Consider the following 27,893-nt stretch of genomic DNA (forward strand, 5'->3'; position numbering starts at 1 on the left):
AGGAAGAACAGCTGATGGGGGCCGAGTGAGAGCCCGGATGGGATTCAAGTAAAAAAAGACGGATGGAGAACGACAGGAAAGAGCTGGCAGGGGGGAAAAAAGCTGGAAAAGCAAAGTAAATAGCCCTCTTTGACCACAAATGAAGCATGGAGTGCCCTGCCGGTCATGGGCCGGGCCATATGTCACTGGCCACAGCACTGGAGAGATTCCTGATCCATTTAGCTCTCCACATTTCCACATCACTCCAAAGCTTCGGACACACACACACACACACACATAGCGCTGCTCCATAAAGCGGCTTTACAGAATGCAGGAGAAATCCTGTTTGTGGCACAAAGAGAGGCTTTGCCACCCTGTTCTCTGACCCTGTGGAGAAAAAAAGGGTTATTGTGCCATGTATGTGTATGAGTATGAGCGACCTGAGAGATCATTCAATAATCATGAGTGAAGTCTGCAACTCATGAAACAAATCACAGCTCATTCAGGTCATTGCTCCATGTCTCAGGTTGAGCATTAAATGATCCATGTTATATAGCTCAGATTCTAAAAGCGGATTGGCTGAGCCATGTTCAAAGCCGTTTATAAAATATGCTGACAGACGCACACCTGGTGACCGCACATCAATTGAATTCTTTATAAAAGGAATAGTTCACCCAAAAACCATCATTTTCACATTCCAAACTCGTATGACTTTCTTTCTTCAGTAGAAAACAACAGGAGAAATTTTGAAGAGATGAATTGGTTGCTTTTTCAATACAATTACAATGAACAAGGACTGGAGCTCTTAAGCTTCAAAAAAAAAAAAAAGAAGAAAAATCAACATAAAAGTCTAATAAATGTGGTTAATATGACTCATGCACCACATTTAAAGCCTTTAAAACCATACAAAATTTTTGTTTAACAAAGAGACCAAAATACTAGGGGTGAAAGATATATTTATAAATAATGTAGATATATTTAAAATACTGTAGGCCACTTTTTACTGGTAACATAAGACATTTGGCATTATAAGGACCCACAAATATTCCCACATTACAATATTATGCAATATATTCAAAATTATATATAGTAGTTTAATGTAGTACTGACACTAAAACTCTGTAAACTTGAATTTTTTGGGTGAACTATACAAAATACAGATTGTCACTATCTATGATACATATCATTGCATTTTTGTATTGCGATATATTGTGACACTATATATTGTTATACCCCTAATATATACTAAACTGAATCTTAAAGGAACAATGGAACAAGGAACGTAATAATTAAGGAACTTTGCTGTCGTACCATGGGTGCAACAGGTGCAATGATATTACGCAGCGCCTGTGACCCCCTGCTTGCACAGGGAGCGTGCCTTGCAACCATGGAGACATTTGTGAGAGACGCTGTGTAATATCATTGTGCCTGCTGCACCCATGGTACGGCAGCAAAGTTCCTTGATTATTACGTATTATATATTACTATTATATATACACTAATCAGATTCAATGAACTATGCTAAGCTATGCTAAAAGTGGTACCGCCAGACCCAGAGATCGGCTGAATGGATTCGAAAACGGTAAAACTCAACTGTTTAACTCTAGGGGAGCTGGAAAATGAGCCTATTTTCAAAAAAAGTGGTGTGTTCCTTTAACATCCACCCTAGTTCTACTTGCCATGCTCATGAGAGAAGTAGCGATGTCTGATTCGTTAAAAAAAAAAAAAAAAATGGTCTGAATGACCCATATCACAAATTCAGATCTCAATTTACTGATTTAATGATCCGGTCGCAACAACTGGAGGAGAATATAATAGAATATTTACTTAGAATATAATGCCCAAGTCATGGACTACTTTTATAGTACTTTTTTCAAGCTTAAAAAGCTCCAGGTGCCAATTGCATGGAAAGGAGCGACTGATTCATTATTCAGTGATTCACTCAGTGACTGATTCATTCTTCTTCCACAGAAGAAAGCAAGTCATACAGGTTTGGAATGACAGAATTTTCATTTTGGGGTGAACAATTCCTTTAAGAATCATGTTGCTTGACATCTATAAACAGCCTACAGTTTATAAACTATACTACTATAATACTTTTATTAATAAATTCCATTTTTGATGTACATTCTCAAGCCACAAAAGCTGTGCATTAGTGATTTTTACCCTCTTGCGGCTTCTTGCTCAGATTCAGCAACACCACCACCAAAACAAAAACTTCTCTCACCCAGACCATCCATCTAATCCGAAATATGCACAGCGACGGCGCAAATAACAGTCCATAAAACCAGGAAGGCAATAAATAATAAGGTGAGAATATCACACACCCTCTTCAGTAATAAAAAAACGCATGTGTGTGTGAGGGAGAGTGAGAGAGAGACGGAGACAGGGCATTGATGCTTTACAGAGGAGATTTCCCCGCTGTCCTCTTTGTCTGTCAGGGTAAATGTGATGATTTACCCTTTGAGAATATTCCCTCTCTCTCTGCCTCGTCTCTCTCCACTTCAAATTCTTCAGCGCATCAATACCAACACTTTAAACCGAAGGGCGCCGTGACTCTCCTTCCTGCCGGCTACTCTTTAAAACGCTACTCGCTGATATTGAGCTAAATGTGAAGCGCCAATATTCTCCTATGCGGTCTCTCTCTCTTGCTTTCTCAGAGGACGGCCTCAGCAGAAAGCTAAAAAGCTCGCAAAGGAGCCCTAGAAAGCCACTGAGGCGTGCCGGCCAAGAGAAACAGCACAGCGAAAGTTGGCAAAACGCTGCGTTTGAGAGCAGGCGAAGCAGTTAGCGCCTGCGAACCCAGACGCGTTTGCCCCGCTGTCTCGACGGCGGGGGTGAAACCCACGGCTGAGGGAGGGCGCTAACCTCGCTCTTTTATCTCCCGCTGGCAGCGTGTTGGGATCATGAAGTTCGTTCAGATGCATCGATCGGCGGGTCAAGCCCCCCACCGTGTGCTCGGCACCCTCACAAGCCTCTGTAAACACTTAAATCCAGCCGATCAATGCGGCTCATTCAACCTGCGGCACTGAGTCGCTCGCTCACACACGTGGTGAATCCCAAACGCACACACATATTCACATGGCCCGCAAACAAATTAGAGATAGAAAGGCCCTGCAGAATGACACGAAAGCGCTGGTATGAAAAATCTGCTTTTTGTTAAATGAGCTTTGTGGAGAAACAGAGGGATGAGGGAAAAGACAGAGAGAGCGGTGGGCGAGGTAGACGGCCAAAGAGAGAGAGACAGACAGGGGAGAAAAAGAGAAATCGATTGGTGATCCAGGTAATCTGTGGGTATGTCCCGGTGTTTGCACTGGTGACATTGCAGCAGCGGCACACCAGAGAGATCAATGAGCCTCCTATTGTTCTTCTGTAATCCTTAACTATCCATAAGTAATTAACCTTCACATGAGAGGACAGGAAATAAATAAGGAAGGGAGGGGAAGGCTGCCGGGTGGAGGGAGAATAGCAATGAGGACAAGAGCTGGAGAGTCTATTTCCCTCCCTGTCTGTCTGACTTTATCTGTCTTTCTCCTTCCGTCCCTTTGTCTGTCTGTCTGTCTATCTATATCTAATGCATATCAATCTATCTATCTATCTATCTACAAATCAACTGCTCCAAGACAACAGATAGAGCAATAGATAGAGCGATAGAGCGAAAGATAGAGCGATAGAACAATAGATAGATAAAGCAATAGATAGATGATAGATGGTAGAGTGATAGATGGATAGAGTGATAGACAGACAGACAGACTGAGCGATAGACAGACACAGACAGTCAGACAGACAGACCGACAGAGAGAGCGATAGACAGAGAGATAGCTAGATGAAAGAGCGATAGACAGACACATAGACAGACACATAGACCGATAGATAGATAGAATGAGACAGATACATAGAGACAGACCGACAGACAGACAGAGCGATAGATGGATAGAGCGGTAGAGTGAAAGACAGACTGATAGACAGATATATAGATGATAGAGCAATAGATTGATAGAGTGACAGACAGAAAGATACATAGACAGACAGATATAAAGCGATAGACAGATAGACAGAAATAGATGATAGAGCAACAGACAGACACAGACAGACAGACAGAACGAAACAGATACAGAGACAGACCGACAGACAGACAGAACAGCCGAACTATATATAGATAGATGGAATCCAGATTGATAGAATGACAGATAGATAGAACGATCGAATGATAGTTAGATCGATTGATTGTTCTATCTGTTTATCTATCTCTACTGTCTCTCTGTCTCTCCCCCATCTGCCTCTCCCTGTGTTTTCTTCTGTCAATCTTTCCTTCTGTCCATCAGACTGTCTCTCTGTGTGTCTTCCCATCTCCCTTTCTTTCTGTCTGTCACTCTCTCCATCTGTCTCCCTCTTTCACCACTTGTATCTCTCTCTCTCATATCAACTGTCTATCTTTCAGAGTTTCTTTCAAAGATAATTGATATTCTGTATTTTCATGTCTGACATTTTCACTGGATATTGTCAGTTTGTTTACATTTATACAACCATTTTCCACCATCATCTGTCAGTTAGCATCCTGTCTGCACCTCTCTGACTCTGGCATATCATAAACGTCAACGCGCCATTAGCGGAGCAAACAGAACTGATGTGCTCAACCAAAAGGACACATTTAGAAAGGTGAAGAATCAGTCAAGCGGACTGACTGATCCATGTGGAAGGTTATTAGATGCTTACCTACAAATTCAGAGAGGAAGACCACAAAAAAAGGTGTGACCAGGTCGTTAATGCCCTGCACGTATCCACTAGCGGGGTGACGGATGGCCCAGATGAACAGAATCCGCTCAAACACCTGAAAAACAAGACAATTGCTTTCAATGATTACTAAAATTCATTTCTTATAAGAACTGTGATTGTTGTGTAGACTTTTAGCAATTAATGTTGCTTAATTCACTCTTGACAGACCAACAGGTAAACTCATTTGGATGCTTGAAACACAGCTGTATTTCAAGTGCTCTGCTCCTTGTTTATGGGTTACAAGTGTTGTTTCACTCATCTAACAAGTTAAAAACACCACAGCACCCCCTGCTGGTAAGCATTCAATGGAACAGAGTTAATATCATCAGCGGATTTACTGAAGTGTTGTCTTTTTGATCAACTATAACAAGACAAAAATGATGCATCAGGATAATATCAGGATCAGGATAATATATTGGATTGCCAAAAATATGACAAAAAAAACAAAACAAAAAAAAAAACATTTGAGCTGAAAACTGGTACACTAAACCACCTCACTACCATAATAAAGTAAAATAAAGTAAAATAAAATATATAAAATAAAATATTTATACATATTTACGTGGAAATATTTGAATATAACAAAATGTTAATGTTGTTAAGTAAAAATATATGGTATTTTATTGAGTAAATTGGAATAAAATAAATGATTAAATCATGGTTAAATATTGACAAATGTTATAGTTTTTAATATATATACACACATATATATTTATTTTTTATTTTATTTTTTTTTAAGGGTGTAACATACACAAACATGACGGTTCGGTAAGTACCTCGGTTTTGAAGTCACAGTTCGGTACGGGTTCGGTACAGCAGGGTGAGAAAATACCTTTTTTTTATTAAACAATGTTTTACTGAACCAACTGTCTCGGTCTTTAAATTTATTCAATTATAACTACAATTTTCTTAAGGATAAAAAAAAATTTCTCTTTGCTAATGCTGTAAACTATTAGGGAGCCTTTACTTGCATATTACTATAATAAAGGTTACAATTAACAACAGAGCCCAAATGATTAAATTCAGTTGCTATTTATTTTTAGACATAATCATCAACACTCAAATAATAATAAAAAAAATTATGTATTGTAAGCATGTAAATTACACATAAGGCAGTTTTTGCATTAACTTCTGTTTCTCCAATTCGTTGTTGAAATATACCTGTTAATCATTTACAGTGGCTGTCATAACTTGTTTTCATGACGGATTTATTCAGGCCTTACATTAACTAACAGATTAAGTTAAATATAATTAATATATAGGCTAATATAGTGCATTTATTTAGCGAAACGGTTCATTTCTCTATTGAACTAACAAGCTGTTGACACTGAATGGCTTTTCTGAAGTAAATGTAATAGGCTACTACGTGACATATTGTTTACGAACTGTTTTACTGACATCTTTCCGCGGTTGAAACACTAAGTTGTACTGTATCTTTCAACATACCTTCATATTCATTCTGTAGTAGTGAAGAGGAAGAGATGATCGCGTTTCGCGTTGCCGTTTGAACTGCGATCATCAAAAAGCTTCAAAACGGCATTTATTGTTTGAATTTTGTTATAAAATGAGCAGAATTTGAAAGATGGCACTTTGTTTCTTATTGAAAGTAACAAAACACAGAGCTTATTGCTATTATTGGTGCTATATATATATAGTTGCAATGCATTTACACATTGAAGTATTGTTATTTAAGAGGAACTTGTCATATTATAGTAATTAGAATCTATTTAGAATCACCACAGAGAAAAATGTGAATTAGGAACAAAACAAAACAAAAAAATGCTCTGATGCATTATGGTAATGGTAATTTAGGGAAATGTGCTTTGTCTTGCAAACAACTGTCACAATGCAAAAAAAATATATATAATAATAATAGTCTTAAAATTAGGCTTAATTTTTTTCTTTATTTTCTTTTGATTTCGAGGTTAAATGTGACATGGACATGACTGTGTGTGACTCACTCTTTTAGCTTTGTGATTACATTAAGTGTGTAGTGCCTGCTGTGTGACATAGGACCGTCTGCATGACCCTGGAGGGTTTGACACAGGTGTGGTGTGCAACGAGACTCAGGTGTTGGCGCCACAGAATATCACCTACCTCCTGCACCAGCGGCTGCTGGAACAAAGGAATCAAAGGGTTTGTCCTCGGGATATCGATGTGAATCTATGGAAAGACAAAGACAGGTATATTCAGGTAAACTCGAATGCACACCCACACAAGCGACTTGGAGTGTCAGAAGCACAGGTGACCTGGGAAAAAAGTAAGAGATTAAATCAATATGCCCCAAGAGCACTAAATTGAGTTACATGTGCCTTTTCTCTTCCAGTAAATAGAGTAAAACCATCAGGGTCCAAACTACACATGCTATCGATCTGGTTTCGTAACAAGCTACACACAAAACCTGCATGAATTCACTTTGAAAATGGACAGCGCCGCGTCCAGTCGCACATACAGGTGGCGACCCTACTCTTTCATCTCGTTCTCTCCTATTTTCGTCCCTCTCTCTATTTCTCCTTCCATCATATGTTTGACGAAATGGCTTTGTAGTAATGCAGGTCACTCGAAGGCCACCGAAGTCCAGTTCGCTCGCATTCACCGCCATTCTTCGCCCTCTCAGACTGTGACCACACTAAAAGGTCATTTAGTGTTTCTGCCCAGACAGCCAGGGGCCAGTCCAACGGTTCTGTACGACCACATAAATCCTTTTAAAGGTCTGTGTCCGATTTGTATTGCAGTAGACGAAATGAGGGGCTGGGAGCCAGCGAGCCCTGAGGAACCGGACAAGAGAAGAGAGAAGGCAGCGCATAGCAATCGACTACCAGTCCTGCACCATTAACCTGAGTTTTACAGCCCATAAGAATATTGATCTCGGCCCCCCTCCCCCATTAATAACAAGCAGTACAAAATCTGGGTGTATAACTACTATAGCTTTCTGGAGGCAGGTGTAACCTTGACTCGCTGCAGAGATGATGGGGTTCCTCAACGCTGTGGCGTCTGGTGTAGCCTAGTGGTTAAAGGGATAGTTCACCCAAAAATCATCCTTAAATCAAATATAATACGTTTAAGCTTTTTAAGCTTCAAGGAAAAGATGCAAAAGTCTCCTAAATATAGTTTATACGACTTGTGTACTACATTATGAGTCTTCTGAAGTCATATGATAGCTTGTGTGAGGAACAGACTGAAATTTACAACACTATTCTCTGATAATCTTAATCTCTGCAAATGAATCAGTGAGTTGAGCTAGAGAACCGAATCAGTTTGATTCACTGGCGGATGAAATCGGATGAAATCTATGCAAGTATAATATATAAAACCCCTGGGCTTATAGGTTTAAAGGTTGTTTGTTCAAACTAAGCAAGGATTGATCTGTGAATTATGACCGTTGCGCCTCTGAGTAAGACACTTAACCCCAGGTTGCTACAGAGGGATTGTTCTTGTAATGGATTGAAGCATCTGTTAAATCACAAATTAGAAATAATTAGTAGGGATGTGCCAATCTACACTTCTGTCTAAAAGAAATACTTTTATTCAGCAAGTATGCATTAATCAAAAGTGACAGTAAAGACATTTATAATGTTACAAAAGATTTCTATTTAAAATAAATGCTGTTCTTTTGAACTTTCTATTCATCAATGAATCCTGAAAAAAAAAAAAAAAAAAAACTATCAGTTTCCACAAAAATATTAACTGTTTTGAACAATGATAATAATAGGAAATGTTTCATAAGCAGCAAATCAACAGAATGATTTCTGAAGGATCATGTGACACCGAAGACTGGAGTAATGATGCTGGAAATTCAGCTTTGCATCACAGGAATAAATATATTATAATAGAAAATGGCTATTTAAAATTGTATGAATTAAATTGTATCATATTTCACAATATTACAGTTTTTTTTACTGCATTTTGATCAAATTAATGCATCTTTGGTGAGCATAAGAGACTTCTTTCAAAAACAAAAAACAAAACAAAAATTCTAACCAACCCCAAACTTTTAAATGGTGTTTTTCAGGGATTTTTTTTTTTTGACTTAAAGTCTGACTTAAAGGGATAGTTCACCAAAAAAAAAAAAAAAAAAAGAAAATTCTTTCATAAATTACTCATCCTCATGTCGTTCAAAACCTATAAGACTTTCTTTCTCCTGTGGAATATAAAATATGATATTTTGAAGAATGTTTATAACCAAAATAAATTAGTTCCCATTGACTTCTGCTGTATTTTTCTCCATGCAATAGAAGTCAATGGGAACCAAAACTGTTTGGTTACCAACATTCTTCAAAATATCTTCTTTTGTTCCACAGAAGAAAGAAAATCATACAGGTTTGAAATGACATGAGGGTTTGTAAATGATGATTTTTATTTCTGGGTGGACTTTACTTCCCTTTAAGGAAGCCCTGTAAAATTAAGCTTGGTTACTCCCACATTCACAAACAAATCAGATGTATGGAAACCAAGAGTCACCATTTAATAGCAAAATGAACTGATATTTAACAAATAAACTTGGAATTTAAAGACATACAGTCATTTCTGTAATCTAACAAATGTTGCATTCTACGAGATCCTTTTCCACTGAAATTTACATCTTGGGAAATGGTGACAGTCAGCATACACCTGTGTATTATGTTGTCCCAATCAACGCAACCTGGATTTAAACGAGTATTCTGGGTTGCTTTCAATGTAATGTCTGAGGATGACATATCTGACATGCTGTCTATTAGCACAGACAATGCATTTCCTGTTTAAATGCACCAGGGGATGAGTAAAAATACTCTGTAGTAACTGACACAATGATGTGGTACAGAGAAATTAGACATAATAATGTACACAATGAACTCAAAAATATTTCAGCAAAACTTTTCCCAAAACACTCTTAAACATCTCCATTACCTATTGTGAAGATCTCAAAACAGAACATTTAAATGTCTGAATACTGAATTCTGAATAATAACAGAATTAAGTTACATTTTTGTATCTTCTTAATTATGTAACACTGTTTCACATATACTGTTACTAAAGTCTTCTTTGTAAGCAACACTGTGTATTCCAGTGTACTGATAAAGGTGTTACTCATGGAAATTACGAACAAGTCAGTAAGGTCAATCTCAACCAACTCTTTCCATTTTTTCATGTATTGGGTTTTACCTGTCTGTATGTGTCTCTGTGGTTATCATCTGTTCTGGAGTGGTAATACTGCTCAATGAAGCCGAAATACTCCTCCCTCTTCCTCTGGAGAACCAGATCCCTGCGTTCCCTATTGGCTGGAAGATAACCCTGAGAGAATCACAGAGAGAGAGGAAATGCAAATTTAATAGTATTTAGAAAACAACTGCTGTATATCTACATTCTTCCAAGTGTATCTTGCCTTGTAACCAAAATACAACCTATAAATAATGCAAACTATATATAATAAAAACAGCAACATGTAGCTTCAGTTCAATACTGCAGTCCGATGCAAGAAGATAAAAGTGTTGGATTGAAAAAAGCTTTTAATCTTTTTTAAATCTACAGATTGTATCATTTCAATTAGAAGACCTTCTTTATTGTGCTGAAATCAGATGATTAATAAATGCCTTTCAGAATATGATCTCATCTCACTGATTTAATGCAACCGGCTTTTTTGTGCTGCTCATATAAATGATACTTTTTAAAAATCTTCTAACAAGCAAATCAGGCAAGTTACATTTCATCAAGTTCTTAGCAGATACTTTCTTATTAAAGTGCCTTACTAAACAAATTGCATGAAACACATTATCAAATAAATGCTAGGGTGGTTGTGAAGGTGTCCAGACGGTTTTTACCGCATTGCTAGGCGGTTGCTAGGATTTTTTTTTTTTTTGGAAACAAGGCTCTTATGATTGCCAAAGCTGCATTTATTTGATCAGAAATACAGTAAAAACAGTAATATTGTGAAATATTATTACAAAATTAAAATAACTGTTTTCTATTTGAACACATTTTAAAATGTAATTTATTCCTGTGATGCAAAGCTTATTTTTCAGCATCATTACTCCAGTCTTCAGTGTCATATGATCCTTCAGAAATCATTGTAATATGCTGATTTGCATCAATATCTAGTGATGGGCGATTTCAGAACACTGCCTCATGAAGCTTCGAAGCTTTACAAATCTTTTGTTTCGAATCAGTGGTTCGGAGTGTGTATTAAACTGCCAAAGTTATGCCCCCCAGTGGTGAACCATTGAAATTTCGAAACACTTATGACGTGACGAAGCCTCGTTTACTGAAATCACGTGACTTTGGCAATTTGATATGTGCTCTGAACCACTGATTTGAAACAAAAGATTTGTAAAGCTTCGTAAAGCTTGTTTTGAAATCACCCATCACTAGATATTGTTGAATAAAGTCGTTATTTTGGGGTTTTTTTGGCGCACAAAAAGTATTCTTGCCGCTTCATAACATTAAGGTTGAACCACTGTAGTCACATGAACTGTTTTAAATATGTCTTTAGTAGCTTTCTGGGCATCTGAAAGTGTTAATTATCTTGCTGGCAATGCAGGCCACACTGAGCCATCGGATTTTATCAAAAATATCTTAATTTGTGTTCAAACGATGAACGAAGGTCTTATGGGTGTGGAACAAAATGAGGTTGAGTAATAAATGACAGAATTTTCATTTTTGGGTGAGCTAACCCTTTAAAAGTCTGTCACTTTTGATCAATTTAATGCATCCTTGCTGAATAAAAGTATTCTAATTAAATAAATAAATAAATATTTAACATTTTATTAAATATTTAACTTTTCAACAGTAGTGTATGACTCGGGTCCCTTCTTCAATGTAAGTCTATGTGTTTTGTTTTTTGTCCATTTTATTGTCCGTGGGGGTGAAACTTTGCCTGTTATACTGTCCACAGAGAAAACTTTGTAATTCACATTGCATAAAGTAATTGCTTCATTTTAATACTTTAGGTTAGGGATTTGAACAAACCACTAACTCCAAGTATAAGCAATAATAATAATGATGCTTGCCTTGGCAAACACAACTAACTAAGAAGCGCATTTGAGAATACAGAAAACAGACCTCAGACCTCAAAAAGTCAAGAAAAAAAATCCACAACTCAGGGAGAAACTTCTAATCATGTAGCTACTAAACTAACACACAGGCAGGATGCAATTGTGTTAGTACATACTTGGTAGCTACAGATGAGTCCCTAAAGAGCAGACAACAAGTGCAGGCTATTTGTAGAGCAGACGTGGAGGCGTGGAACTGTCAGTTAGATCGTTGTCACGACTCTCCATCATGTTTCTGAAAATGATGTTTTTAAAGTGTCTTCCCCTCCCATTGTTTCTCAACTCTTGTTTTAATGAGCACACACAGAGTTGCCAAGCGCTTGAACACAAATGATAACGTACATTCAGAATCTGACTCTCAATTCAGCTCACGCCTGTAGCTTCAGGCGAATAATAAGTGCACAAACTCAGCTCGCTTGGATTTGCCCCATCATTGGCCCTTCAAAACTGTAATAACGACTATTAAATTCCATGGTAAAAATCGAAATGATCTTAAAACGGCTTTCCAATGCGATTCTGAGAAGGCCTTGGTGAGGTTTGGGTGCTGTAAAACCAGGATCAAAGTTGGAAACATTCACATTTGCTGACATAAATATGATATAGTCCTACAAAAACAAAACGCAAGTGTTAATCTTTATAATTACAATTTGAACATGAGAAGTGGAGACAAAACGCTTCTATTTGGCACCCTACCATTTCTTTCAGCAAGCATCCACCACTGTATCTTTATACATATGGAATTATTTCGTCTAATCCCCCAGCAAACATTGCATGAAGCAGTAAAAGCTTGGAGGAGCTGGGCCGGGGTGGGGATTTTCTTGTACAGCTTAGCCTGGAGGTGTGTGTTATTGACGGTGTAAGTATGCGCCAGAAGCGCAAATGAGGCTTGTAAAGCATTCTCCAAACATCAGCGCACATACAGCCATAACACAGCAGCCCACTCTACCCCTCCTATGATGACAGTCACATTTCTGCTGACATTAAGTGCTCAGCAAGGCCAATATTGCAAAACAAATCAATACCACACATTAAACTGAAAGTGACATGGATGTTTTATACCCTCTGAAAAGCGTAAAAAATGATTGCCCACTATATGTAGAACTAAACCACAAGGTTTGTGATGCTGACTTGCAGTAGATAAAAAAAAAAAAAGATTTTTACATGCTGTAATTAAATAAACAGTAATTTATCATTTTCTACTATTCATTGAATTGAATATATTTGGCTGCATTTCAGATAAGTACGTATAAAACATATTTAACAAACAATTCTTTTCCCTAGGAAAAACCCCCCGATATATTCAGATATATTCTCGATCATAGATGGAAAAGACCATTTACAGCCAATTTACCTTTTAAAGCTTTTTTACAGTTATCAAGGTTGAGACAAATCCTAGGACTAGTTTGCAAAAGTTGGTTTTGAAATAATCTACAATGTTTAACAAACAATTCGATTGACAGCGGCGGTCCTAGAGGCAAAACTGCTCAGAATGAGGAGTTCTACCATGTGGTATGAACGTCATGGGTGTGTGCGAAAAATCACATTATATACAATCCTTTATGCACATGAAAAATGCGAAGATGCCCCCCGGTGGTTGATTTCTTTCAAATTTCTCACAGGCCTCTAGGGACATGTGTCAAACAGGCCCAACAAGTTTTGTTACGATCGGCTTCCATTAACCTTATCTGATAGCTGCTCAAAATTCATTGGCTGCTGCCAGCCACATTTTTCAAGATACTTAAATGTCCTTAAAGGCAGTCTTGGCGCCTTGGACAAAGACATCGCGTGCCAATTTTCAAGTCAATCAAACTTAGGGTTGCGTAGTTTTAGCCATTTGTAAGTTCCATGTTATTGCGCCACCAAGTGACCAGTTACTGCATCCTTTTTCACGCAACCACAGGATGAGCTCTTACATATGTGTGCCGAGTTCGGTGAAAATATCTCATTCTGTTCATGAGTTATAGCCATTTTAGTAAATGTGGCTCTACCCACTTCAAACGTTTTGGTGGCCCTATAATAATATGCCTCACAACATATTTCAGTCCAATTCTTCCCTCTTTTCCACAACTTTTCTTGTCCTCTAACCTGTTTTTTTAAAATAAGAATTGTGAAATGGAAATAATAAAGTAATGAGTAGTAAATACTTACCGATAAAAGTCTCCAGGTGACTGGCCGAACCTCACGAGGGATTCCTGACCAGCTATGCTTCCGTAACTCCTCTGTATAAACAAAAAGTGTAAAGTTAATCCAAAATGGAGGAGGGGGTTGGAATGAAATTAAGTAAACCAAACAATTAAACACAGTCTTAATCAACAGTTAAAAGCATGCATCAAGAGTTTGTTCATATTCTGTGATAGAAAATTATGCAAGACATACTTTAAATCTGCCTTCACGGGTCAGGTGTCACTTAACTTACAGTTCCATCAACATAATCGATAAACAATTATTTTTAATTAGCAAACACATTCACAGTTTTCACTGCCATGCCACCTTGATCTATGGTAACTCCAATAAGACTTAACTGCACATTGATTTTAAAAATAATGGCCGGGACGTTCACGATTCACAGGTGATCAAGCAACGGCTTGGGATGTTGGCATGATGTTTGAAGAGCACCTTTAAGTCAAGTCAAGTCACCTTTATTTATATAGCGCTTTATGCAATCCAGAGAGTTTCAAAGCAGCTTAACATGATAACAGGAAAATGATTCAGTGATGCGAACAGTGTTCATTTTGGCTGTACAGAATCATTGTTCAGCTGAAGTCAGTTCAGTGTTGATTCAGTTCCATTGCAAAGATCATCAATTATTAAATTAGTTCATTTCTTCTATAAAGAAGTTCTGCAGAAAATGATGCCATCGTCCAGATTAGAAGCATCTGTGCCATGGTGTGGCCTGCTCTGATGTTTATCTGTGGTGCACATGTGAACAATGCAAGATCGAGCTTGGTTTTCAGTATTTCACAACCCCTTTTTTTCCCCTTATGACACAGCAAAAACATTTTCTTAATCTGTTTTTGTCTTGTTTTACAGTAAAATATCTAAACATCCTTACAAGACACATTTACTTGAGAAGGAAACTGATAAGATATTAACACTAGCGTTCAGAGAACATATCTTGAAATACGTTTATTTCTTATAACATCGGCTGTCTCAAATCATAATAAATTTATGAGCCAGTGGGTAAGTAAAATAAACTTAATTCAAGATCAATTATTAAACAGAAATTATTTGCTAATGGGTCAGAAAAATAAACAATTCAAGATCTATTATTAAACAAGTATTTAAAAATATTTGTGTTCAATAATATATCTTAAATTAAAACAAGATACAAATACTATTAAAGAAAATGATTTTGGCAGTGTATTTGCTATTGCTTCTATGTCTATGAAGAAAAATATCCTTTACTTTAGAGATTCAGGAGCTACTGAATAATTACTCTGGATAAAGAAAGCCAGTTTATAATTAGTCACAAAATTTCTTCAGAAAATTTGTCATTGCAAAACTTGCTATGCTCTATTTTTATGCGGTTGCTAGGGTATTCTGTGCGGTTGCTAGGCACCAATCCAAAATAGTCTCAAAATAGCCCCCCCAAGGCTCTATTGTAATTTTAAAGGGGTCCTTGATTATGATTTCACTTTTTTTTTTACTTTAGTTAGTGTGCAATATTGCTGTTTGAGCATAAACAACATCTGCAAAGTTACGATGCTCAAAGGGAGATATTTTCTTTTACAGAAATCGCTTTTTAAGGACTACAACAAGCTTCTTCCCGGGCTGGTGACATCACAAACCCCAAAATTTACATAAACCCTGCCCCCGGGAACATGCAACAAAGGGGGTGAGGCCATGTCGGGCTTCTTTAGAGAAGAGGAAGAGATGTTGTAGTAGAGTGTTGTTACAATTGTTTGTTTTACGCCGGACTGCTTCACAAACGAAGGTCAGTTCAACGCTGGATTTGCACAAAAGATTAACATGACGGCACATGCTAGTCGATGAGTTGAATCAACTCCACAGCAACTACATAAATTTATCCACTAACCATTCAGAAACGTCCAGTTGGATTTTAAAAGTTGTAACTTCTTCCTGAGTCTCTCCATCAGTGTCGACTCCGGTTTGAACAATGTAAGGCTGAACACCGTTACTGACAATCCTCATTTTGGATGCGTGAGATTCGCCATCTTTGTTGTTGTCGAGCTGTTAAAGCTCCGCCCTCTTCTGGAAAGGGGGCTGGGAGCAGCAGTTCATTTGCATTTAAAGGGACACACACAAAAACTGCAGCGTGTTTTTGCTCACACCCAAATAGGGGCAAATTTTACAAGCTATAATAAGTGATCTGTGGGGTATTTTGAGCTGAAACTTCACAGACACATTCAGGTAACACCAGAGACTAACATCTTGTAAAAAGGGGCATAATAGGTCTCCTTTAAGTCCTTTACAAAAGCAGTCGCCTCTTTAACATCACACAAAGTAACTATAAACAATTCAGAACAAGTTACATGCTAAAGTGTGACTGATAGTAATTATGATCCTTGCCTTTGCAAGCACCACTATCAAAGAAATAAAAATCTATGGTATTGTACTTTCAAATCTTACAATAAAGAGGAAAGATAATCGTTGTCATGACAACCAGATGAATAATAGTGAATTTCAGCCATTCTCTCTGTCTGTTCCTTTTTTATTATTATTACTATTGAGTGGAGCTTTTCAACTCCACCATTCTCAATTACTTATTTTGTCATTGTTATAAAGAAAACATTACATTGCAGGTGGATGCCATTAGACCAAATATCATCGATCTGTCCAGGTGCTGAAGCCTACACTACTTTTTGAGGATTGTTTTTGTGAACTCCCGCCAAGCCCTCTGGGTCATCGTGATCAGCGAATATAAAACTGCTTTTCACAATGTCTATGAAAACTTAAAGACTTGCTGAGCAACATCTGGTGAGATCGCTCCTGGGTTGTTTTTGAGTTAGAACAAACATGAAACCGATATTCAAGCGCTCCTAAAATACTAATGGTATTGGACACCTGCCAACTGTCCCATGATAGCAGAATGATGAAAGATCTCAGAAGCCATTATGAACCCAGAATACTGTGCAGGGAAGCCCCTCCAACTATATCACAAGCACATTTTTCATAAGGCGCTGTGAAAGAAGTGCATAAGCATTATTTTCCCCTCCAATGACTGATGGTTCTCATTCCCCCGTGATTTCAGCCTGTCGCTCAGAAAGCTCAGAGCCTGCGGAGGCTGAAACTATAAAGCAAAGAAGAGTGAATCTCTTTGATAGCATCATTATAGAATCAGCGGCACAAATGAGTGAAGGCACACGCAGAACTTGTTTTTGTTCCACCAGCTCGCAGGTGCACTCGAAGAGACGATTTGTTGGAGAACGTGGGGAGAACAGAAGGGCCTCTCAGCATGAACTCAGGAAGAGTAGGATAACATCATGGATGGGTTTTATCCATTCTGCCATCCCACACTGTCTCACCTGGCAAAGAGATTCAGCTAGAGGCTGAAAAACAGGCGAGAGAACGAGGTGCGAACACATTTGAGGGTTTTGTGGCTTTCCGTTTTGAGATGGTCCTGATGGATGGACTTTATTATCTTAGAAAAGTAAACAAGTAACCCCCACAAGTGACCAGGTTTATTTTTTATCCCACTGAAAACAGTCCTTTTTTTACGTTTAATGCTAGCAAAATTCACTAATTGTTTGCTTTAAAGCTTACCTAGGTCTGTGTTGGGGCTGGCAAGTAACTGCTTGAATTTATCCAACCGAGTCTTCTCTCTCACCGTCATGGGCGGAGCTCCTGAGGCATTTTGGTCTGAAATGCGGGCAACTAATGGAATGACGGGACGCACAGGAAGTGACTGCTGTTTCTGCAGGGTATTGCGAGCTAAACAGGACAGAAAGATACAAATATTAAGCAATTAAAAAATAATAAAATATATTAATATATCATATATATAAATCCATTAAATGGTCAATGTTTTGTCATGTCTTTAATTTTAGTCAGTTTTACTCTATTTATTTATTTATTTTTTTTTTTTTTTTTTTTGGTATTTTAGTCAAATGTAGTAAAAAAAAAAAAAAATAAAAAAAAAAAAATTGTTGTTGACAAGATTGACTCTTCTCATTCATGAACCATGAGCAAAACAAATTTAACTGCCACAATTTGGGCTATTTTTCAATTATGATGGATTTATTACCCATTTTTCCAACCCTTATCGAGTTTAGCCCTTAACTTGTTTATTTGAAAGTATATAGCAGTCTGTGACTATTATAAGTCATTTATACAGCCGTACCAGCTGTATAGCAAACAACAATTAGGTAATGATGGTACTTTTCAGAATACAGGCAGCCTTAAGGGATAGTTCACCCAAAAAATTAAAATTCTGTCATTAATTACTCATTCTCATGTCGTTCCAAACCTGATCGCTTTATATGATGAATAGATTTAATTTAGGCTTTTATTCACATATAAACATTGATCAGCAAACATATACAGAAGCTCAGCCGAATCTCATTGGTTCTCGCACGTCAAGCAAACATGCTTGAGCTTCTGTTTACAACTGATGTGAGCGTTGATGAATATTTATATGTGAATAAAGCCTAAATTCAATCTGTTCATCAAATAAAGCGATCATGTCTCTTCTGAAAATTTAGACTAAACAGCTCAGTTTTTGGATTAGTTTTATGATCTCTTCATGAACTTTTTGAAGTGTCAGTGTCAGTTGCTTATCTGTCTATGGAGGAACAGGAGGCTCTCAGATTTCATCAAAAAGATCTTCATTTGTGTTCCGAAGATGAACAGGTGTCTTACGGGCGTGAAAAGACATGAGGGTAAGTAATTAATGACAGAATATTAGCCCTTTAATGATTTTACATGCATTTTACAGCTTCTTTCAATGGTGTAGCTGGAAAACAACAGCTACCAGCATACCTGCATTAACATTCAGCTGGGCGTCGCTACAGGACTTTACCACCCTGCCATTGGCTGGACCACTTTCAACATCTAGTCGATCTTGATCGTGGTTTGTGCTGATTGGTTCCTGCCTTTCTGTTGGGCGGGGCAGTGGCTCTGTGTCCTCTGGGGATTTGAAGAGTTTGAGGCGGGGCGTCTGAGGCGTAGATCGTGATTGGACCGGGGAAGATGAGTACTGTTTGAGACTAAACATACCGTCATCCTCTTCATCATCAATGTCCCATGCATCATTGGTGCTCCGGGCAAATTCGTGGAAAGTTGCAGGTTTTTTGGATTTGGCGTTCACACTGCTGGCCTTTGGAGTGTCTTTTAATCTGTAGCAAAATGAATAAAGAGCTTTTTAAAGCGCACATTCTATAATACATAGATTGGTTACAGTAAGAAAGGAAAATGCATGACAAATAAACAACAAAAATCAAAAGTTGCAAAAGGTTTATGCAAATCTTGCTCTCAAACATGTTTAGATGGATTTGGACCACAACTGAAATCCAAAAAAAAACATGATTGAGGAGAGTAAAAGGAACAAATAACTGAAAAGAAATGGCTGATTTGCATGCAGACAGTCGACAGCTATCAGCACTTACGGACGGTGTCTCCGTGGGTCCAGAGGAGGGTGCTGTGCTCCATATACTGGCTGTAAGCTAAGAGAAAGAAAAGCTGACATGTGCTATAAAGAGTCAGAAAAAGGGCTGGGTGACCCTGAATACTTTCAGCCTTATGACAATATCTCAAATACAGATCTCAATATTTATGTATTTACAATCTTATATTGTTCCAAACCCATATGATTTTCTTTCTTTTATGGAACGAAAAAAGCAAACTTCTGAGGAATATCCTGGCCAGACCACTATTTTATGTAATGAAAGAGAATGAGGACTGGGAATGTCAAGCTCCAAAATGACATACAAAACACCATACAAGAATACTAATATTAAATCAGAGATGCCATTAAAACATGTCTTAACAGCCTCATGTTTCTGAGTCACAAGATAAGGAAGGATTGTAAAACTAGGTTAAAGACACGGCTATGTTCAGAACGAAGGAGTGACGAGTGAAATGACTTGCCTTTAAAGGACTTTGGCAGAATACATACTACATACAGCAAAAACAGTAAGAATAGTATTGCAATATGCTATTCCGAACATAGCCTTCAGAAAAAAAAAAGTAACAACCAAATAAAAATTGCACTTAAAGGGTTAGCTCACCCAAAAATAAAAATAATGTCATTAATTACTCACTCTCATGTCGTTCCACACCCGTAAGACCTTCGTTCATCTTCGGAACACAAATTATTGTTATATTGTTGATGAAATCCGATGGCTCAGTGAGGCCTCCATTGCCAGCAATGTTACTGCACCTCTCAAGATCCATAAATGTATTAAAAACATATTTGAAACAGTTCATGTGAGTTCAGTGGTTCTATCTTAATATTATAAAGCAATAAGAATATTTTTTGTGCACCAAAAAACCAAAATAACGACTTTTCAACAATATCTATATGGGCCGATTTCAAAACACTGCTTCAGAGCTTTACGAATCGAATCAGTGAATCGGAGAGCCAAAGTCACGTGATTTCAGCAGTTTGGCCATTTGAAAGGAGATCCAAATCACTAATTCGAAACAAAAGATTCATAAAGCTCAGAAGCTTCATGAAGCAGTGTTTTGAAATCGCCCCATATAGATATTGTTGAAAATTCATTTTTTTTTTTTTTTTTTTTTTGGTGCACAAAAAGTATTCTTATTGCTTTATAATATTAAGATAGAACCACTGAACTCACATGAACTGTTTCAAATATGTTTTTAGTACCTTTATGGATCTTGAGAGGTGCAGTAACATTGCTGGCAATGGAGGTCTCACTGAGCCATCGGATTTCATCAACAATATCTTAATTTGTGTTCTGAAGATGAACGAAGGTCTTACGGGTGTAGAACGACATGAGAGCGAGTAATTAATGACATTATTTTCATTTTTGGGTGAACTAACCCTTTAAATCATTTCCGTTTTGACATTCACAATGCTGCTTAACTGTATATTGGAAATACACTCTGAATATTCCTTTTTTTTTTTTTTTTTTCCCATCCCCCAGCTCTAGTCGAAAACCAAAATCTGGAGATGCAGAGGTACTTTAACTCCTCAGCAGGAGGATAGACCTGCTAGTCCTTGGTGACAGCAAAAAATACATCTCAAATTAAAAGTCAAGCACACTGCTGGGCCCTCCATATTACAACAACATATAAATACAAATCTCTACAATATTAGAGGCTATCGTGAGTTACTGAGCAATATCCTGCACAATGGTGAGATAAGTCCAAACACTGCAGTGCTAAGCAGAATTTTTACGGGCAGCACAGGGCCATAGGCGTGGTCATATTGTTGAAAGGAAAATTAACAGTATGGTTGTTACAAGGCCTTTTCTGTTGAAATCAACACAATTCTAAACGCATTATGTGCAAATGGGACCACAGAATAATTGGCAAAAACACAATGTAGCTGAAATATGGCTCATCAATTTTTATGAGAGTACAAAATAAAAGGTAAATTACTTCCAGATATGTAAGCAAGCCGCTTGCATTTGCATTACATATTAGGCTGTGAGCAAGGAGTGTGTTTGAATAAACGAGCGGCTTGCCGGAGGGCAGCATTATCTTAGACTCATGGTGTTCCTTCTGCTATACACACACAGATGCCTTTTCCACACTATAATCTACATACAAAAGCTAACATAGTGGGAGAACTGTCAATATAATTAAATTTCCCTTAATAGGAATTTCATTAAAGTGAATTAAACAAGTCCATAATTTAGCTATCAACAGACATGAAGACACACTCTGTGTCTAAAGACCTTTTATGTGTGCCTCTATTATGGTGCTTTTCCACTGCATGGTACGACTCGGCTCACTTTGTCTCGGTTTACTTTTCCACTGCAGTTAGTACTGCTTCAAAGTGGGTGGGATTATAGATTGATCATAATAGTTGCGCCGCCTCTACTGTCAATGACGCTGGTAGTGACGATTCTTTCTAACCAATCAGTGATCTGCAGTGTTTACACGTCATATTGTATCGGTACGGCTCGCTTGGAACCTCGACTGAGATGGAACTATTAACCGAGTACTCAACCGAGTACCAGTTTTGCCAACTCTCGCAAGACAAATAAGCAACCGCAGCTTCAAAAATAAGCCCAGTATTATTATATTATTTATTATCATCAAGATTATTATTTATTATCAATAAGTGAGCCTGCAACATATTAAACTGAAACCACTTGGAGTTTGAAAAGCGAAAACAGAAGTTATTTTACAAAAATCATCAAATTTCAACAGAGGGAGGGGTACGTACTATCCTCCAATCATTTGTAAGCAGAATAGGTTTGGAGATGGAAAATGAGAGAAAGACAAGAGCACTAAGGGGGAGCTGTAATATTGCCACATATTTATAATAAAATAAATTCAAACCATATGTATCTACTGTTAGAATTAGCATACTTGTTTTTTATATTATAGCCTGTAATAATTAATACATTATAAAAAAAAATTAAAATTAAATTAGGCACCGTCCATCATCTCTCCATCTCTGTACATCTCTGTTGGTGGCATTGTTTGTGAAAACGTACATACGTCTACCAACTATCATACACGTTGAATGCGTTTTTTCTCCAATGAGGTGGCTGGATGTGGGAGGACGAATTATGCTGCCTACAGCACTTTTATTATTGCACTGATTGGCTATTAGCTGTGAGCAGACAATGTCAATGTATTGGAGAAAACAGCGACCATAAATGTAAAGAAAAACGAAGCTGCTTGCCAGATGTTTTTCTAACAAGCAACCATATTTTTTTTTAAATAAGCCCAAAAAAACGCAACCCACAACCCATGATTTTTTAACGCGTCTTACCAAAAAAAGAAGCCCAAAATCATGGATAATAAGTAGACTTGGTAACTCTGACTGGTGCCAGTCGGTACTAAAAAAAAAAAGAAAAAGTTGATGGTACTGCTGTACCGGTAGTACCTAGTACTGGGTATATTTGCTACCCGCTTATAGACGCTGCATTCAAACACTCTCCTTCATGTTTGTTTGAATGCTTTCTAAGCATCAAAGGTTTCTATTTACAGCGTGTTTGTACAAGCGTTGAGCATTGTAGCCAATCACAATCATATCTGTTGAGCGCATGAACACAATGGCCTATCAGAGGTGCTGGTCAGTAAGTTAGTCAGAATCCACAGCGTGTGAAGTTTTGTTTTGTTCAACGCGAGCCTCACGCTGTGCAAACACGATGTAAACGAGATTCATTGTACAGTTAAGACAACTTTATTATAACGGGAGTTTTCAAGAGAGTGCAGAATTCAGTGAGCTTGCTCTTTAGAGATTGACAGCCTTAATGACTATAAAGGGAAGGCTCTTCTCTTGATTTCTGTTTATTACCTATTCACAATCTAAATACAAGTTTAGTTTTTCAAGCTGCTAAGTACACTGCAAAGTTTCTGGATTGACAACCATATTTAAATGCGTAATTGAATGGGAAACTGTGACTGTGACTGACAGTTATAACCATCGGATGAGAGCACGGTACATCATGAATCCATCTTCCAAACCATATTTTTGTCTTATCCTGCATCACTAAGGTACGCCTAAGACTATTTTAGACCTAGCAGTAGGACTGGGCGATATGGCCAACAAATCATATCTCTGGATTTTATTTATTTATTTATTTGCCTAAATGGTGATATACTGTATATATCTTGGTATTTTCTACTCTTTTCTATTTGGATAAAAAAATTCTGTATTTACTAAAAAAAAAAAAAAAAAAAAAAAAAAAAAAATTAATTTCACATCCTGTCCAATGTTGTCCTACAAACAACGTTCATATCGAAGGCTATGAAAACAAATATAGTGAATGTAATCATGTAGGCTATGCAATATGTGCAAAAAAGGTTAAAATCACATTGCATTCTAACATTGTAACATTACAATCTAAAAACAAAAATAATGCTTTTTAAAGCAGAAGTTAAATTCACTAAACTAAAAATGAAAATAATAAAAGCACAGACTTTTATTTGGCTATTACAATAGTCATTTTACAGTTAACGCTATCATAAAAATACACTAATTTGTAGGTTTAAAATTCTACAAATGGCAAAATGAATATTTATTCAGAATTATTGCACTCCAATTCTATTGCGATATTACTGTTTGGTTCACTGAAGTTTGTGAAATTTAGCAGAGACTCGCTTGCAGAAGGCTCGTCCATTCCTGATAGCAAAATGGAAATACTTTCTAAAATTTACAGATGCAGAATACACCTGTGAAATTTAAGTTATGCACTGAGGAAAAACACCACATCTCAAACGCATTAAACAGTGCAAATATCGGTCAGCACATGTAGTCTATCTGTCAGAGCATCTGATGGGGCAAGCAGCTTTAAACTATACATGTTAACTATCTTATACCTTATGAGTTGTTTTAAAGGCCTTAATATAAAGCATGTCTCATGTTCAGGATAAATTGGATTATTAACTACGCAGCAGCTCACTCTGCATTCTCTGCTATTTTTCAGACGCGCTCGTATCAAACTACTATATATAGAAATATACAGTATTGCCTCGTTCTATATAGTTTATAAAAATAAAAAAAATCAATATACCATACAAACTTGATATACCGCCCAGCCCTACCGAGGGGGACACCAACCTTAGCCCTTTTTCTTTAGCCCTGTACCTGCGTGACTCGTCATATACATAAACAGAGTATTTTAAAATACAAATATTCTTCCACAAGACACATGCAATATTGTTTATTAACCGCTAGAGCACCAAAAGTTACATAATATACCTTCAATTCAACAGTTTTTGCTCTGGTAATGAAATTGGTACAGAGAACCACAGAATTTTACTGGTATTGGATCCGTAACAACCCTAGCCTCTATACAAATGAGGCTCATGTTATTTGACTGAGAAGACAGGCACCAAGGTTGTCTGGAGGCATCTAGTATCAGTTTTGCATGCTCGGTCCCTTCTGTTGAATGAGATAAATGGTGAGAAAGTGGCCACACCTCTCGTCCACTCATGTTACAGCAGGACCACACCCACTGTACGTCCCCCAACTGCTGCGGATTCACCTGAACAGTCTGGAATCACAACCACGCCCAATAACAGCCGGTTCAGCACTGCCTGTTCATCTTTCCCATCACAGAGGAGAATTCCATCTGTTTCTAACATCACCTTCATTGTGCTCTGCTCATTTTAAACTTACTTTCTGAAGTTATGAGGACATGAAAACATTTATACACCCATTTTAAGAGAATTGTTTCCAAAAAACAGCTTGATAATTCTTAGTGAAAGTTTAGGAATTTTTACTTTATTTAAAATAAATGAAAATATATATATATATATATATATATATATATATATATATATATATATATATATATATATACACACACTGTATACTGATTGTGAGACCATCACTAACATATAAATAACTTCATAAAAAAAAAATAATAATAAAAAGTTTGGGCTCAGTATTATTTTTTAAAGAAATTGATACTTTTATTCAGCAAAGATGCATTAAATTGATCACAAAAATGACAGTAAAGATAATTTCAATGTTACAAAAGATGTATGTAAAAAAAATGCTGTTCTTTTGAACTTTCTATTTATCAAAGAATCCTGAAAAAAACTGAATCACAGTTTCCACAAAAATATTAAGCAGCACAACTGTATTCAACATTGATAATAATAATAAATATTTCTTGAGCAACACATCAGTATATTAGAATGATTTCTGAAGGATCATGTGACGTTAAAGAGTGGAGTAATGGCTGTTGTATTTTAAAATACAGTTTTAAAATATATTAAATAGAAAACTATTATTTTAAATTAATAATATTTCACAATATTGTTTCATGACTGTATTTTTGATCAAATGAATGCAGCCTGGTGAACATAAGAATCTTCTTTTTCAAGAACATAAATCTTGCTCATCCCAAACTTTAAAACAGTAGTGCAAGAATTATCGCCTTTCTAAAACAAAAAATAATACAAATTATTAAAATATCAGTTACATTATCTGGAGACATTTTAAATATCTTGTTTAACATGCCCCTGAAAAAAATGTTACCCTAAAATATGTTGTTTTTGTTTGTTTGTTTGTTTTTATCCTAAAACAATTTATTTTTCTTGCTTAGGATGCACTCAGTCCACATCAAGGAACTATAAAATAGGAAAGAATCATTTCGAAATCAAAATTGGATTCTTATTTTTTTATGGAATATTGCAGTATTTATTATAAATGATTTATCCAAGCACATCTGTTTTTTAATTCATGTGCCCTCGTGATCTTTAATCAAAATATCATCCCCACCCTCTTGCAGTGACATCTCTTCTCTTCTCTGATGATGTGTTTACTGGAAGGAGACTTCTATATTTTTATGCACAAAATCTATGCTATGATCAAAGTGAATCTTTTTTTTTTTTTTTATTAAAGTCACCATGAAACGGCAAGTAAAAAAATGTATGGTGAGACTTGATTTTGTTCATGGGGAATTGATTGGATGGTTGTGGTTTGCTATTGGTCGATCTCATGTGAGTGACAGGTTGCCCCACCCTTGCCCCACCCTTCAGTACTTTAAGAAAGACTGGGATCTGAAGTTCTGAACAAGAACAAAATCTAGGACTAAAGTCAATGCCAAGTACTTAATCAAAACCTACTGACAATAACTTCCAGATACGGACAAAATATTAAGATAATAGCAAATGATCTGTGACAGCATACAACTCATGCTGTCTTAAAGACAAAGGAACATATTTCTGAATATAAATGTTTAAATATTTTCAAGACTGAAACTACTGGACAAAAACAGACTTTGTTTTAACATGGTTAGAAACAATTATACTCCCGTAAAGACAAAACAGACCACTAGAGTAGCAGCACTAACAGCAGCGAATCTTCTGCATGACAGTTCCTCTTTAGGAAGATTATGCAACGGCCCAATATAAAATCTGATCTACAGTAAACTGTCCAGTCATCACAAGCTCACATTCACGCAGAGTCAAATGAACTGATTCTGTCTGTAACCATGAAAATCCAAACAACCTGCTACGAAGCACACTCAGCAAACTCAGTCCAGACTAAACAACAGGCCCAGTAAAGACAAACATGCCTGTTTTAAGAGCTTTCAATTAAATAGTGTTCAGAAAACAACAAAAACACTGCACTGGCAGGAAGTTGTGTTTCCCTTAAATAAATTACCAAGGCAACCACTGTATAGTACATATATAGCATTGTATAGTTATTAACATCACAACAAATTACTTGGACATCATATAGTGTAAGAATCGTTTTGTTTTTGATGACGATGGCAGCTAAAAACAAGTTACCATAATTCCATACTAGCAAAAATAAGGTATTTTGGTGGCAATTATGTTTACCACGGTGAACTTTTGAAAGGGTTAATGTAAACCAACATTAACTTCGCTACCATAAGTGGTTTCGTAATATGTCAAAACAATCTATAGTAATTTAAATAAATAATTTAAATCTTTACAACTTCCTTGATGACCAAATACGCAGCACACGAATAGGATGCCAAGAATGTTGTCAAATATGTCAAAAAATGCTCACTAGGTTTGACTCACAGCCATAGTGTCAAGTAAACAAACCAGCTGGTCAAAGACGATACATTATTATAAAATGACTTCTGACTATAAAAGAACACACTTAAAAGCTACTTTAAAAAATGGAAATTAATGATTAAATTCACCTCCCGGGAACCTTTTGGTTTCTCCTCCAGAAATGAATCCTGTTGTCGGTGGCCATGGCGAGAGGACGCCCAATTTCACTCTAAAACAGCCATGAAACCGAACACCACGCATGTGCAGATATCCAACGGCGAAAACTATATGTTTAGTTCTATTGCCGCGTGTGTCTTACTTTGTTTTGATTAGTTATTGCGAGTATTTTGACAACACAGAATGTGCCTACAGCGGTTCTGGATGGACGTCGCCATCTTGGAGGTGAGTGAGGTCGCGCTGTGATTGGCTGAAATGAAGAACAGGTGCAGAGGAGCGGACCAATGGGATTTGAGTTTTATTAGACGGAGACGCGTATTTTAGTTATAGCTGTATATATTTTGATAT

General features: G+C 36.9%; 1 protein-coding gene across 4 annotated transcripts in view; it reads right to left on the minus strand.

Annotated features, from left to right (window-relative positions):
* Positions 1-27,787, minus strand: part of tbc1d22b (TBC1 domain family, member 22B) — a 56,390-nt gene extending 28,603 nt beyond the window's left edge. The window contains exons 1-8 of one of the 4 annotated variants that reach the window (XM_051903086.1): positions 27,518-27,787; positions 19,346-19,402; positions 18,720-19,075; positions 17,505-17,672; positions 13,929-13,999; positions 9,898-10,026; positions 6,853-6,918; positions 4,696-4,810 (exon numbers count right to left, since the gene is read on the minus strand). In XM_051903086.1, the coding sequence (XP_051759046.1) occupies positions 4,696-4,810; positions 6,853-6,918; positions 9,898-10,026; positions 13,929-13,999; positions 17,505-17,672; positions 18,720-19,075; positions 19,346-19,402; positions 27,518-27,573 (1,018 nt within the window). In that variant the 5' untranslated portion in view covers positions 27,574-27,787. The remainder of the gene's footprint in view (positions 1-4,695; positions 4,811-6,852; positions 6,919-9,897; positions 10,027-13,928; positions 14,000-17,504; positions 17,673-18,719; positions 19,076-19,345; positions 19,403-27,517) is intronic. The other 3 variants (XM_051903087.1, XM_051903088.1, XM_051903089.1) reach the window with 3 other exon arrangements.
* Between the last annotated feature and the right edge of the window lie 106 nt (positions 27,788-27,893).

The sequence above is a fragment of the Ctenopharyngodon idella genome, chromosome 8 (assembly GCF_019924925.1).
Source record: "Ctenopharyngodon idella isolate HZGC_01 chromosome 8, HZGC01, whole genome shotgun sequence".
Classification (NCBI taxonomy): domain Eukaryota; kingdom Metazoa; phylum Chordata; class Actinopteri; order Cypriniformes; family Xenocyprididae; genus Ctenopharyngodon; species Ctenopharyngodon idella.